The 14352-nt window shown below is 29.8% G+C and overlaps 1 protein-coding gene across 2 annotated transcripts; it reads right to left on the reverse strand.

Annotated features, from left to right (window-relative positions):
- Window positions 1–4602: 4602 nt before the first annotated feature.
- LOC101489884 (mitochondrial succinate-fumarate transporter 1) lies at window positions 4603–12415 on the reverse strand. 2 transcript variants are annotated; one of them, XM_004490353.4, is made up of 3 exons: window positions 12186–12415; window positions 9366–9816; window positions 4603–5501 (listed from the first exon to the last, which is right to left on the reverse strand). In XM_004490353.4, the coding sequence occupies exons 2-3, from the start codon at window positions 9783–9785 to the stop codon at window positions 4974–4976; spliced, it is 948 nt and encodes a 315-aa protein (XP_004490410.1). In that variant the 5' UTR covers window positions 9786–9816; window positions 12186–12415; the 3' UTR covers window positions 4603–4973. The 2 variants fall into 2 exon arrangements, with proteins under 2 accessions (XP_004490410.1, XP_004490409.1); XM_004490352.4 differs by having other exon boundaries at window positions 9366–9868; window positions 12186–12413.
- Between the last annotated feature and the right edge of the window lie 1937 nt (window positions 12416–14352).

The raw sequence follows: 14352 nt of genomic DNA on the forward strand, positions 1-14352 counted from the left end.
GATGGAACATATTACAACTTCTAGAAGAATAAGATGCAGCTATTTCTGAAATCACAAGATACAAGAATGTGGCGTGTCATTACAGATAGAGATTTCATACCAAGAGTCGACAAAAATGATTCAACATCTGCTGAAAAGAAAGAAGTATATGGGGCAACAAAAGAAAAATCTAAGGTACTTCTAAACTCAAAAGCTCAATTATTTTTATCTTGTGCCTTAAGTAGGGAAGAAACTGAAAGAATTGATTAATGCAACACTGTTAAAGAATTATGGGACACATTACAAACTCATCACGAAGGAACATAAGAATCTTGTAAATAAACAAGTCATACTCAAGATTCACAACCATTGTAAATGAAATGTGATCCTTAAAGAAAACATACTCAGTACAAGATAGAGTCATAAAGCATCTCAAGAAAGTCCTCTCCATATCAAGGAGTCTTCTCAATATCATAAGGGTTCCTAACATATTTTTAATAGTTAAATATATTTTTAATTGCTAAAATGTTAAATAGAAACCATTTTTATGCACAAAATTTGTACCCAACATCACACAATGATTTTTGCTCATGTTTAATATGTTTATTAAATCTCATGTGTGGTATGTGCTTACTTCTCTTGCTTATCTCAACCATAATACTTGATACTTCAACTTAACTAATTATATTGATACTTCAAATTTGCAGCTTTTCCTTTTTGCAAGATTACAATATTTGTAAAAAAATATATGTTAGAAAGTCATTTTCTTCAATCACTGTATGTGTGTGGAGTTGTTTTGTTATCACACTTTAAAAAAAATGACACAAGTTATCACATTATAACATATTGTAATAAATTTTACTAACTTATCTTTATTTTTTAAAAAAACAAAACGGAAAAATTATTCTAGTAATACAAAATAAATTTTACCCTTAAAATAATTACCTCTAGCTATTGTTGCAAAGAGAAAAAGATTCAAATTTATATTATTGCTCCCTAAGTCATTGGTAATAGCTTAGGGAGCAATAACCTATTTATAGACATTCTACTATAAAGAATACATTGAATATTCACCGTCGCTATCATAATATACATGAAAAATATGACTTTTCGTATGCATAACTTATGAGTTATTACCATTAAGCTACGGTCTTTGATATACATAACTCATGAACCACCATCAAGTGGGATTTTCAAAAAATTTGATCACTTAATTTAATTTTTATGCTGAAATTATTACATATATAACATAGAAAAAAGAGAATACAAACATGACACACGGGCTACATTTACATCTACAATATACAAAATATTTATAATCTTTTGTTACTCAACAATTTATCTACAATCAAAACAAATGAAAAAAGAAATTCAATAAAAAGTATATATTGTAATATTATATAATCTTCATTTTATTAATACTTTTCAAATAATGACACATTAATTACATGTTAATAAAAATTTAAATCCTATACTAATGAGGACTATATATTATATAAGGATTATATAATATATAATCCTCATTTTATTAGTGTTTTTCAAATAATGACACATTGATTACATGTTAATAAAAATTCAAATTATATACTAATGAGCAATAAAAGCAATAAATGTTACAAGATTAAATTTTGAAATTCAATTATTAAAGACTCCCTGAAAAAATAAAATAATTCTTAATGGAGATAATTATGGATTATTTTCAAACACCTAAATAAAAATATACAAATCAATGATGTTAACAATTTGCAATTTTTTAGCAAAAATAAAAAACAATTTACAATTTTATTCAATTAATAAATAAATAATTTGAAAATTTATAAAAAAAATAATAATAATTTTATATACACACAACATATATGGTATTGAGAAAAAAATAGACAATAATATTTTCATTTGTATTTATAATATTTAACAACTAAATATTTGTTAAAAAGATAGTTAACTATTAAATGTTGGAAAAGATTCATAACTAAATAATCAACAATCTATTTTCACTCTTTTCTCATGACAAAATCTACAAGCGACTCGAATAAGATTAACTTAAATGAAAAGACTTATGAAAAATCAAACAAAAAGACTGTATTTGAATAAAAACACACACAAATCTATTATTTTTCTTTTTTAGCTATATCTTTTAAAATGTCATATTAATTACATAAAATAGCAATAAAATAAATAAATATTGAAAGATTAAATTTTTTAGGCCATAAGATTAGCTGTTAAAAAGTTATTTTATAGATTAATTGTAATTTTAAATGTTACTAAAATTCTACCTCAAAAAATGAAATAACTTTGAATAGAGAAACTTTTGTAATATTTTTGAATTGTTTCGATAATAAGGAAAAAAAATTAAAGGATTCGACAAATACATTTGAACAAAAATATGCAATGGATTAATAAATTGTTTTAATAAAAATATAAAATGGATAAATAAAAGAATTTTTTAGGCATTGAGTATCTCAGCTGACTTGAGGTGAGGTTTGACGAAAGGAAGGAGTAAAAGGATCGGGTTCAAATCCTGAAGAAAAATGATAAGTAGAAAAAACTACACTTAATATTTATCTATAAAAAAAATAAATGGTTTAAATAATATTTATTTATTTATATAATATTGAAAACTAATCATTTAAATTGTAAACGCCAATCAACTTAATTCTTAAATTTTGTAAATTAACAAATATATCTATGAAATTTTAAACTAGTAATCAAAATAGTTCACATTAAAATTTTGACTTAATTGTAGTTTTGGTCCTTCTATTTTAGCTGAATCGCAAAAGTAGTCCCCCCATTTTATTTATCCCCAATTTTGGTCCCCAGACAGAATTTTGGTCCAAAACTTGATGAAGTTTCATTTTTTTTTTTTTGCGTGTATTTAAGTCACGTCATGCCTCAAGATCTCGTGGTGCAAATATTGTACCTGAAATCTATGATTATAAATGGTGTGGTGTGATTTAAAAAAAATGAAACTTCATCAAGTTTTAGACCAAAATTCTATTTGAGGGATCAAAACGGGGGATAAATAAAATGGGAGGACTACCTTTGTGATTCAGCTAAAATAGGGAAATCAAAACTGCAATTAAACCTAAATTTTTTATCTTTAGAAATTGTGTTGTGATATGTTAATTGAATATATGACTCTTCCACGTTAATTTCATGAATATCATTACAACGTGCCCTAATTTTCCTATAAAATTTAAATCTTTTATGGACTAATTTATTCATAATTAGTCCATCCACAAATACAATACTAACAAATTTATTTTTAAGATGACAAAATTTCATTAGCAAATTTGTCATCGAAAAGATGATATAGATGTAGGATCAACATGATTAATTAAGTTACATATTTAATTACATTGTCACATCAAAATATCAAACAGTAAAATTTTGCGAATGAACTATTTTAATTGAAGTTTTACAATTCAAGAAAAACATTTTTCAATTTACAAATTTCAGAAAATAATTTAATTGATTCTCTAGTGAGTTCATTAACATGTCATCCTTATTTAATGATCTATTTTCTATTGTTGATTTTTTTTCCCTCCTTAAGAATCTTACTTTTCTATTGTTGTTTTATTTTGTTTTTTTAGTTGTCTTTTGGTTAATTTTTCATATATTTTTTTCATATTTATACTTATACCTATTCATCTGTTACTGTTTATTAGTAATATTAGTGTAGACACTCATGCCATGCATGAGTTAAAACTACCATTTTAAGATAAAATTTAACTTTTATGCGTTGACAATGTAAAAAGATTAGTCTTAACGAGGGAATAGGTAAATTAGTCATTTAAATTGTAAGCGTCAGTCAAGTTAATTCTTGAATTTTGCAAATTAATAAAAATATCCCTCAAATTTAAATTAGTAATCAAAATAGGTCACATTTAAAGTTTTAGTGCACGTTGTAATGATATTAGTGAGATTAATGTAGACAAATCAAATACTCAATTAATATTAATTGAGTATTTGATTTATTTATAATCAAATAAACTTAAAGATAAACTTATTTATTACATCATAATCTATAACGATAAAAGTGATATATTTATTAATTTACAAACTTAAAGATAAACTTAATTGACGCTTACAATATAAGGTTTGAGATTTTATCAAAGAGATTGAAAAGATAACATTGACTAAATTGATGGATGAAAGAGAGTTTAGAAGCTTTTTAGTTGATTTTTAACGTGTTTACAAACTAAATTAGTGAGAAGGTGGTAATCTAAAGACTAAATTGACGGTTTATTCCAAAATTTAATTGTTAACTTCAGTAATCCATTCATCACACCCACACGTGTGGTGAAGATAGGTTACTTAATTTCGAAACATAACTTTTTTAAAAAAACCTAGTTCACATACAATACCTAGACGTTGAAAAAAAATAAAACACAGATGATGTAATAAAATAGTAATGAAATGCTTAGTACTTTAATATTTCATCAAATTTTAGTGAGGAAGTCAAGAGGTGAACAATGAATTTTTTAATATTTTAACCAGTTTAGGTATTATGATAATTTAGATAATTTGGAAAATGTCGTAGGGTGTAACTGGATATTTTGGGAGTAACTAGAAAAAATAAAATAAAAAATAACTGCTGTTAAGTACTATTTGCTTTCAATGGAATATCATCTAAAATTATTTCTTGCTTTAAAAAGAAAAGCATCTAAAATTATTTTTGCTTACAAAACATACATCATCTAGCATTATTTTAGATTTCAACATATTACCAAAATAAGACAGAAAAAGCTTGCTAGTAGCTCTGCCAAGTATTATGACACTTCTCTAAGCTAAATTCCCTAAGAAATGGAGTTTTTGTATGGACCCTTTAGGGTTTGAGGTTTAGGATTTAGATCCACAAATTAAATTCAAGGGAATTAAACAAATAAATTCCCTTTAAATGGCTACTTTTTTAGGGTTGCAATGGAATTGGTCTATGGAGAAAGCAAAAGTAATGTAAACAAAAGAAATAAAGAAATAAAAGAACCCTACAATTATTAAGTTTGAAGATATCTCCTCTCATACAAACCAATTACTTGGTCCGCCACAGCCCACATAATGGCTTGACCAGGAGGGATCCTCATGAGCCGAGGTAACAGTCCTTTCCATAAGGCAGCAAGTCCTTCTTCTGCATATATTGTTCTGATTGCATGGATCATACCCCTGTACTTCATTTCACCTCCCTCTTTTCCCTGAGCCATCAACCTTGTTTTCACTACATCAAAGGGACCAGTGCAAAATGGACCTGCCGTACCTGCAAGGAATCCGGAAATCATTGACTGCCATGGTAGAAGAACTTTACCATCGCCTTCATTTTTCTTCCACAAAAGCACATCAAACGCATTTTTGGCAGTAAACATGGCAGATTGGTTTGTCCCGTTACGCATTATAGTCGGGGTAACACCTGCCCAAAGCCCACGAAAGCCTTCTTCCTTAATGATCATTCGTGCACAATGCACAGGACCTCTATATTTCAAAAGCTCATGGCTTAGCCCTTTTTGCTGCTGCAATCTTATCTTCACAACCTGCAAAATAGCACAAGGTATATATTGCAAACTTGGAATTCCACATGCCAACAACAACTACACATGGATGATAGATGTTTGTGATGCTATATGCTGAAAAGCCACACAATCTGAAGGACTTTACACCCAAAAAATGTAGCTCACTGGTGCAATCACTTTAGGTAACTAAAAAAATAAGCAGCATGTAATCATACTTGCAAAACACAAGATAAACTTGGTTTCAATACGCATGTTTATAAGACCTGTCTATGGTTTTTTGTAAAGAATGAGAACTATTATTTCCCAGTAATTATGAGGCTTAGGATACTATCAAAAGAAACACTACCATTTTTGACATCACTACCTACAAAGTACTTCAGACTCCTTTGTTAGTCGGGACTACGAAATGATTCCAAAAATACTGCCTCCATTTTTGTACAACAAAGTCAATTATCATGAGTTCCAGTTCATATATAATACAGACATCAGTTTTGGTTTTTCAGAGTATGGCTAATAAAAGCTAATGGCCTCTCCTAATGCATCAAAATAGCCCTAAAACCTGTACTAGAAGCATCAGTTTCAATGACAAATGGTAACTTGAAATTTGGCATACCCAACAATGGAAATTTGTCATCACTTCGTTCAAAACCTGAAATGCTTACATAGCCTTCTCTACTCATTTGAAACTATTAATTTGACTTAGGAGCTTGGCAATAATTCCATAATTTCTAACAAATGTTCTAAAATAACCTATCAATCTCATAAAACCATGCAAGCCTTTAATAGTCCATGTTGATATAACATGGCCCAAATATTCAAGTTTGGTTACTCCAAAACTGCAGGGGCATTAGTTAACTGAATTTGGGTTACTCTAAGGCTTTGTTTGCGAGTTTGGAGAGGAAGGGAGGACTTTAATAAAAGGAAGGAAAAAATAGAAGGAACTAAGAGTTTTATGACGAGAGGGGTTTGTATTTATTCATAATACAAAATCCCCCTATTTTGGAGAACTCAAAAATTGTATTGGGGGAGGGTTTTGAAGGACCTAGACAAACTCATTATATCATTTTCATGTTGTTATAATACTCTATAAATTAAATTTATATTAATCATATGCATTCTTTTACTATTCTCTGCAAAATCACTCTCTTAAAAAGTGTTAAAAGTTTATCTCTATTTCTCTATTTTCTCTATTTTTATGGGACTATTGGTCCACACTATAAACTAGTGTCTAGTCATAGAACACCAACACAAACTTCCTTAAATATAGCCTAAAGATTTCTTTCTTAAATGTTTGAAAGATAGCAAGTACATTAGTTAACTAGAAGGGCATAACCAAATGTGTACTGCTCCTCGTGTAACCTAAAAGCTAATTTATGAATATAGCCCCTTTTTTCCTAATCTAGTGATAGCCAGATTTAAGATCTAACTTGAAGAAATAGGTAAGCCCCTCATAATTCATCTAACAACTCTTCAAAGCACAGGAATAGGGAATTTGTTAGGGGTCGCAGTGCTGTTCAATGCACTAAAATCTGTACACAAAAACACTAACTCCCATCATTTTACTTAGCTAAAACTAACTGATTGGAGTGAAGACTTACACTAGGGCGTATCAAGCCAACTGCTAGCATCCTTCACAAAATTTTAAATTTCATCCTTTCAGTGGTCACAACATCTTTGAGGATGCTATTTTTCTGCTCCATTGAACCAAATCCCTCTATTTCTTCAATAGCTCTTCTAATCCCTCTATTCTTTTTGGCACAATGCAATCATCCCACATTAACCTTTAGCCTCTCTTTGCAGCTCCTTCATCATGGCATTTAAGGAAGCCACCGTTCAGGATAAAGCCTAATCATTCACCTTAACTGTCAACAAATGCTTTTTAAAATTTGCATGAATATCTCCTAGCCCCACCTACACATAACCCACACTACATCAACACCTAATTCTAACAAATAGAAATCCTGAATGATATTCTTATTGAGGAATTTGCACACCCTCTTCCTCTTAAGATATAACCATCCCCAATCTCAAAAGCATACTCTTGAGCGCCTTCTAGTTGCAGACCCAAAGTCTCCCAAGTTCCAAAACACAATTATGAGATGCACCCAAATTCACCAATTCAAGCATTTTCAGGATGTCAACCCTGCCATACACCCATTGTTGCACTTCTTAAGATATAGGGTACAAAATCTATTTATGCATTGAGTTCTTACAACTTAGTTGTTCCTAAGGGGAGTGTATTGAATTGGGATTTCTAGAGAATTTCAAATACTTTTTATTATAAAAAAATCTTTTGTTATTGAATTAAGATTTTAAAAGATTGGAAATAATTCATAAGGTATTCAATTATGATTTCCAAGATTTTTTAAAATCCGATGGTATTCAAGATATTACATATTAAGATAATAACTCTTAAAATAAAAAATGATTGTTAATCTACTTTGTAGATTCTTAAAAATTGCAATCGAGAGGATAGCAATAAAAATGTTGCATATAAAAGTAACAATCAATGAAATGAAAATAAATTGTTAATCTCTCCATACATTATTGAGGATTATGTGGATAGAATAATGATGGCTGACATGATTTTAAATATGTGGAATTGAAATTTTTAGGAATAATTTAAATTTTAACAAATAAAAGAAGCATGTATTGAGAATATTGTGTTTGAGAGTGTGTTGTAGTCATTTCTCTTCAATGATTGCTTAAATTCATTGAGTCCTTTAAAATCTTATAAATACATAAAGTCTTTTCAAATCTTATAAATTCTTGTGATATAAATCCTTTGAAATCCATATTACAAATCTTGATAGTCTTAAAATCTTGCAAAGTCTTTTAAAATCCACAAGATTTTTTAATGTAAAAACTGTCTTTTAAAATCCTAATCCAATACACCCCCCTTATATTTGAAGAAAGATTATCTCTACCTTCCACTAAAGACAGTAGAGAAATCATCATGGGTCTTAGAATTAAAATCCTATAGAATAAAGAATGCACTCTTGAATGAGAAAGTAGAGTTATAAGTTGTAACATTTGATTAAAAATTCAATAGCTTCACACCACTAAGTTATCAAAACCATAGTTATAAATTTTTCACTTTCTCCTCTAAATAGTACATCTTAAGTGGAGCTAAATCCAGGGTCTTTATATCTTAAAAAAAAACAATTTACAAGACATAAATCCAAAAGGTGAGGTTCAAACTAAAACTTTGCAAATATAAACTTATCAACAATAACAAGTAGTTTGGAATTAAGTCTTATCCCATTAGGGGCAATACAGTATTCATATCATAAACCGAAAAGTATTAGAATACCTAAGTAAAATATATTTTAAAAAATAATAGTTTCAGTACAAAAGGAATCTTTGAAAAATTAAAATGCCAAAATCAAGGAGATACTTTGTAAGGTGGACTATTTAGGGCCCATTTTCTTCCAATATTTTCTGTTTTCAGTCTTAATTCAACTAAGAAACATAAAAGAACGTACATACAATATTTTTCTCAAAATTTTCTTTTACAATTTTTTAATACAGATCTGAAATTTTTAAAATGATAACACATTGTTTTCATCATTTGTGAAAATGCATTCTTCATAACAAACTTTCCATCTTCTCTATCACGATTGTTCACTAAATGGGTCTTCCATCTCCTTGTTAGATATTTAAAATGAACATATATTTAAAAAAATGGAAACGGAAAATGTTTTCAGAAAGTAAACGGGGCCTTAGTTAAGATGACTTCAGCCACAATGGTGAACTAATTTTAAATATACCATTCAAGGCTTCCTTCAAATCATGAATCTAATTCAGCATTATAAATATCAGAGCTGATATAAATAAACATGATTAATTTATAATTTCATATCAAGCAAAATAAAATGCTCAAACCTCAAATGGCGTGACAATAACAACAGCTTCAAGCACCCCTGCACCAAACCCAGAAAGAAGCCGCCCATGATTACTAATCTTCCCAGTCTCAGGGTCCTTAAACACTGACTGAAGCGCTGCATTTGAACCCATTCGAAGAGTATACTTCAAAGTCAAATGTGTGGCAAAAGGTGTCAATCCCTTCCATAAAGCCCGTACCCCTTCGGATCGAACAATTGTGGCACCACAATGAACTATTCCCTTGTAATTCCCTGATCTATCAAGCTGCAATCTGGTCTTGATCACATCAATCGGTTGCAAGCAAGAAGCCTCGACAATCCCTCCCAATGAGCCAGAGATTGCTTTCATGTAGGGTGGAATTGATTTCTTTGAATACGAGTTGGTGTTACTGTTATCTTGTGTAGCAGCATCTTGTTTCATGATTGATGGTGGTTTAGTTTAGGTTTTCTTGCTTCAATTTATAAAATGTTGACGTTAGGAGAATTCAATTACCTAGGTAAAATCTGAACATCCAACAAAGTAAAAATAAAAACAATGAGAAAATAAATTAGATTGACTTGATAGTAAAAAAAAAAAAAAAACTCACCAAAGGTGTACAAAAATGGGGCATTGATGAAGAATCTTGTGAGAAAGCAAATTAATGAAAAATCTTGGAATACAATAATGAAAAAAAAATATTTGTAAATCTCTAACTGATTCTGTTAGTTAGTAACTCACAGATTCCTTTCTGTTACAGTTAGGTAGTTATAAAGTAGTTACTATGTGGTTTATCTATCTTTTTTAATAATAACAATTAAGACTTGAATAAAAGCATTGATAAACTTAAGCATAATTGTGACCGGAAGTTAAGATTTCTAGAAGAATCAACAAGATACACATTTTTAACATAAATAAATGCTACGATGACCTATATAATGAAATTAACGAAGCTTGAACCTGATGATGGAGCTCCTGCGAATGCCGCGTCACCTCTGTTCAGTGAGCTGCGAAGAATCCGCGAGCACACTGAGTGGGTGCGACGGACAGGAAATGGTCTGATGTGTGTGAAAAAAGGGCAGGGAAGCACAGCAGACTAAGCGTGCCTCTGTATATGTTTTTTGAGAAATAAAAGTCAAAAGAACGGTGTCGTTACATCTTTTTGGTTTTTAAATTAAATTAAAAAATTTAAATTAAATATATATATAAAAAAAAAGAGCTTAGAAAGTTATGACATATACACTGTCTTGCAGATTGTATTATATCATTCACATCTTCTCCGGAAAATTGATTTTTAATTAACATCATCACGTATGCTAACAAGCTCTCTATATTTTTAACTCTTTCACGCAACTCATTATTTTCAGATGCATAAACCTATGATTGTTAAGATTTAAGATTCAGGTCCTTGTATTTGATAAAATATGTCATTATTATAAGACATGGAACCTTGTGTGTTTTGGGTTGATTGAGATATTCCAACCTCATTACTATGCTTTTTTAGTTCTTCTTATAAAATAAAATAAAAAATCTTAATGAAACAACTAATGTGCATTGCAACTTCTTTCTACAGATATGTGATGAGTGTCAAAACCTAATGCAAACTAACACATTCAAATTAAAATTAATATGCAATATGAAGAGTGCCAAAATTTTCACGATACATTCATAATAAGTTCAATTTCAAAAGAAAGACTCTGCAATTTGTATGATTAACAAAGCAACCCAGACACAATATCATAGTGCCACAAACTTACATGCTAATGTTCATCAAGCTATAGAAAAAGAATAATTAACACAAACAACTGAACTCAAATCCAGCCATCACAAGTTTATGCATTTGGGGCTACCTTGACACATACCTCATAATTAACTACCGCTTTAAAAGTAGATTGCTCTAAAATATAATTAATGCTCCACTCTCCATTATAAACCGTAGTTCTTTAAAATAAACTTCATGTTAATAATTTGAGTAGTCCCTTAACTCTGTTGATAACTATCCTAACACATGCAAATAGATCAGTTTAATTTATAATATTATACTAATCAAGTCCTTGTTTTTATTTTTCGTAAGGCCTATAACTCCATTAAGAACTTAGTGAAAATAATACCATCCTGGTAAGTATCAAAATCAACAAGCAAAACCTTAGAATTTAAAGCTAAAAATCCAATTCATATTCAACAAACCAAATAAGCAAGGTCCTAAACTTACAAGAAGAGGAAAGATAGCTGAAACTGCAATGCTTTAATTAAAGTAAGTGTCTACTGCAAATCATTCCACTGCTCTAACAAAACAATACCACAAAATGTAAAATAAAAAACAGCCAGAAATAAAAACCAAAAAACTCAATATGAGCAAAAATAGAGTTCAAAATCCAAAGCTAGCAAAAACTATTTTGAACAGAGTAACATTCAGTTCATTAGTTCCTTATCATCTAAAAATCCAATACTACCAGTAAAATACACTGTTTTAGCTTGTGAAAATTTCGTTTTCATAGGGAAAAATACATCTTCACTAGTTTCTAACACAATCACAAAGCAAAGAAAAAAGTCCAAGCACAAGTAACAACATCACCCATTGAGATACAAGTTGAAAAATAGATATTCACATTGAAGAATTCGATGTATTTAAATGAAATGATAAACAGAGGAACTTAATCCCAAACTCGATACTTTGAGTTGAGTTTGCTCAGAATCCGTATCAACCGATGAACAAAAAAGTACAACCTATTCCAGAATTAGTTTGTGTTTACTCCAGAATCTGTTCCATTGATTGTTACCAATGGATGAAAAACGGAAATCCTAGAACGAAATATTTGCATAAATGTAGAGGAAAAAACGTACCGGTGGAGAAAGATTGTGAGAGACGAGGCGCTGTCGTCACAGCAGCCAAGAAATGGCAATGTCGTCGCGGCTGTTGTTGTTGCTACCGTCGCGTCGCCGCTGTTGTTGCTGCTGCCGTTCGCGGCCGTTGATGATAAAATGAGTGATTTTGGGCTTCTTTGAATCACTTTTAGTTTTTAATTTTTGAAATTTATTTTGCAAATCTGTTTCTGGGAGCAAAATAAGAAAAAAATTGTTTGGCATTTTAATTTTGAAAACTGTTTGAGACTAAAAAATAAATAAAAAATTGTTTGGTAATCCAATTTTTGGAAAATTATTCTAAGAAGGGAACGAAAACATCTATTTGGTAATTTAATTTTTAATAATAATAATAAAGTATCAAATACTTTTTAATTTACAAAATATATAGTGTAATAAATAAAGTATAATGGAGACCCATTGTTTTACATCCGCATCGAATAATCATTTATGCTTCTGTACATGCATCTTATAAAAGTGATATCTAAAAATAACTATTAAATACTTAATTTTAATTGTAGGTTGGATGGTATTGTAAATTCTTCATTTTCATTAAACACATGGACACCTAAAGACAACAAAAATGTAGGTTGGATGGTATTGTAGTACATCAAAAAAATTACAACACTGTTATTAATGAAGAGAAGTAATTCCGGTGTATTTTCTTTTTTTTCAAAATAAAAACCAAAACTATAAACCAAAACATCTAAAAATTGTTCTAGTTTTTTAAATTTAAAAAATTAAAAATTAAAATAGTTTTTATAAAAATATTTTTCAAAATCAAGTCATTTTGAACATCTTGATACATTTTATGTTCAATAATCTTTAATCATTTTGAACATCTTCATCATTTTCATCATCTTTATCATTATAGTGACTCAAATCAACTAGGTATGTATTTTGTTGTGTTTTATAGCTGATTTTTTTTTTCCAAATCTGAGTTTCATACGTGAACTTAGTTCACGTACGTATACGTGAAACGAATTTACGTACTTGATGAAATTATGAAAATTCTAATTCTACGTGAATTAGATTTACGTAAACATACGTCAATTAAGTTTGCGTACATCAATGGAGTTTTAAAATTCATGTTGCCTATGTGAACTGAGAAAACGTATGTGTACGTGAACTCAGTTCACGTATCACATACGTGAATTGAATTCACGTATAACATACGTGAACTGAGATCACGTATAAGATGAAAATTTGTAAAATCTCATTCATACGTGAACTGAGTTCACGTATGTCTACTTGAATTCAATTCACGTATGTGATACGTGAATTGAGTTCACGTACACATACGTTTTCTCAGTTCACGTAAAGGTGATAAAATTTGGATTTTTTTTTTTTTGTTTATGTTGTTATATTTATGTAATTTATTGGATGCAGTTAAATGGATGAAGGGGGAGACAACAGTGATGAAATGTATGAAGGTTTGGAACCTAATTTTGAAGAAATGTATGATGATTTGGATCCTGAGTTTGAAGAAATGTGTGATATTGTGGAACCAAATTTTGACGCTATGAATGACGGAGTTGAACCTGTTATGATTGATTTGACTGATGTGTTTACCACCGACATGATGTTCGATACACGAGATGAATTATTGAAATGGGTTAGAAATGTTGGAAGGGAAAATGGAATTGTTGTTGTGATTTTTAGATCTGAAATTGCGACAGCACGACCAAGAACAAAGACAAAATTAATTCTTGGTTGTGAAAGAAGTGGTAAATATAGACCTTGGAAGAATCCTAATCTTACGAGGAGTACTTGGACTAGAAAATGTGATTGTCCATTTAGATTGAGAGGAACACGATCAAATGTTGATAATGGATGGTATTTGCATGTAATATGTGGTCTTAGGCCGATTGTCTCAAGATGAGAAAAATATACTTGGTGATATGACAAAGAACTTTGAAAAACCAAAAAACATTCTAATGACATTGAGGGATCATAACGTTGAAAGTTTGACGACAATAAAACAAGTTTACAATGCACGTCAAGCATATCGTTCATCACTTAGAGGTAATAGAACAAAAATGCAACATCTTTTGACATTGATGGAACGCGACAAATACGTTTATCGATATAGGAAGGTAGAGGGTTCAGATGAGTTGAGGGACATATTTTGGGCCTATCCAGACGCTAT

The sequence above is a fragment of the Cicer arietinum genome, chromosome 2, assembly GCF_000331145.2.
Source record: "Cicer arietinum cultivar CDC Frontier isolate Library 1 chromosome 2, Cicar.CDCFrontier_v2.0, whole genome shotgun sequence".
In the NCBI taxonomy this organism is placed as follows: domain Eukaryota; kingdom Viridiplantae; phylum Streptophyta; class Magnoliopsida; order Fabales; family Fabaceae; genus Cicer; species Cicer arietinum.

Coding starts and splice junctions, on each gene's coding strand:
- LOC101489884 (XM_004490353.4), bottom strand. CDS start 9,785: ATGAAACAAGATGCTGCTACACAAGATAACAGTAACACCAACTCGTAT. Junction 5,502..9,365: donor TTATTGTCACGCCATTTGAG/GTTTGAGCATTT, acceptor GCTATTTTGCAG/GTTGTGAAGATAAGATTGCA.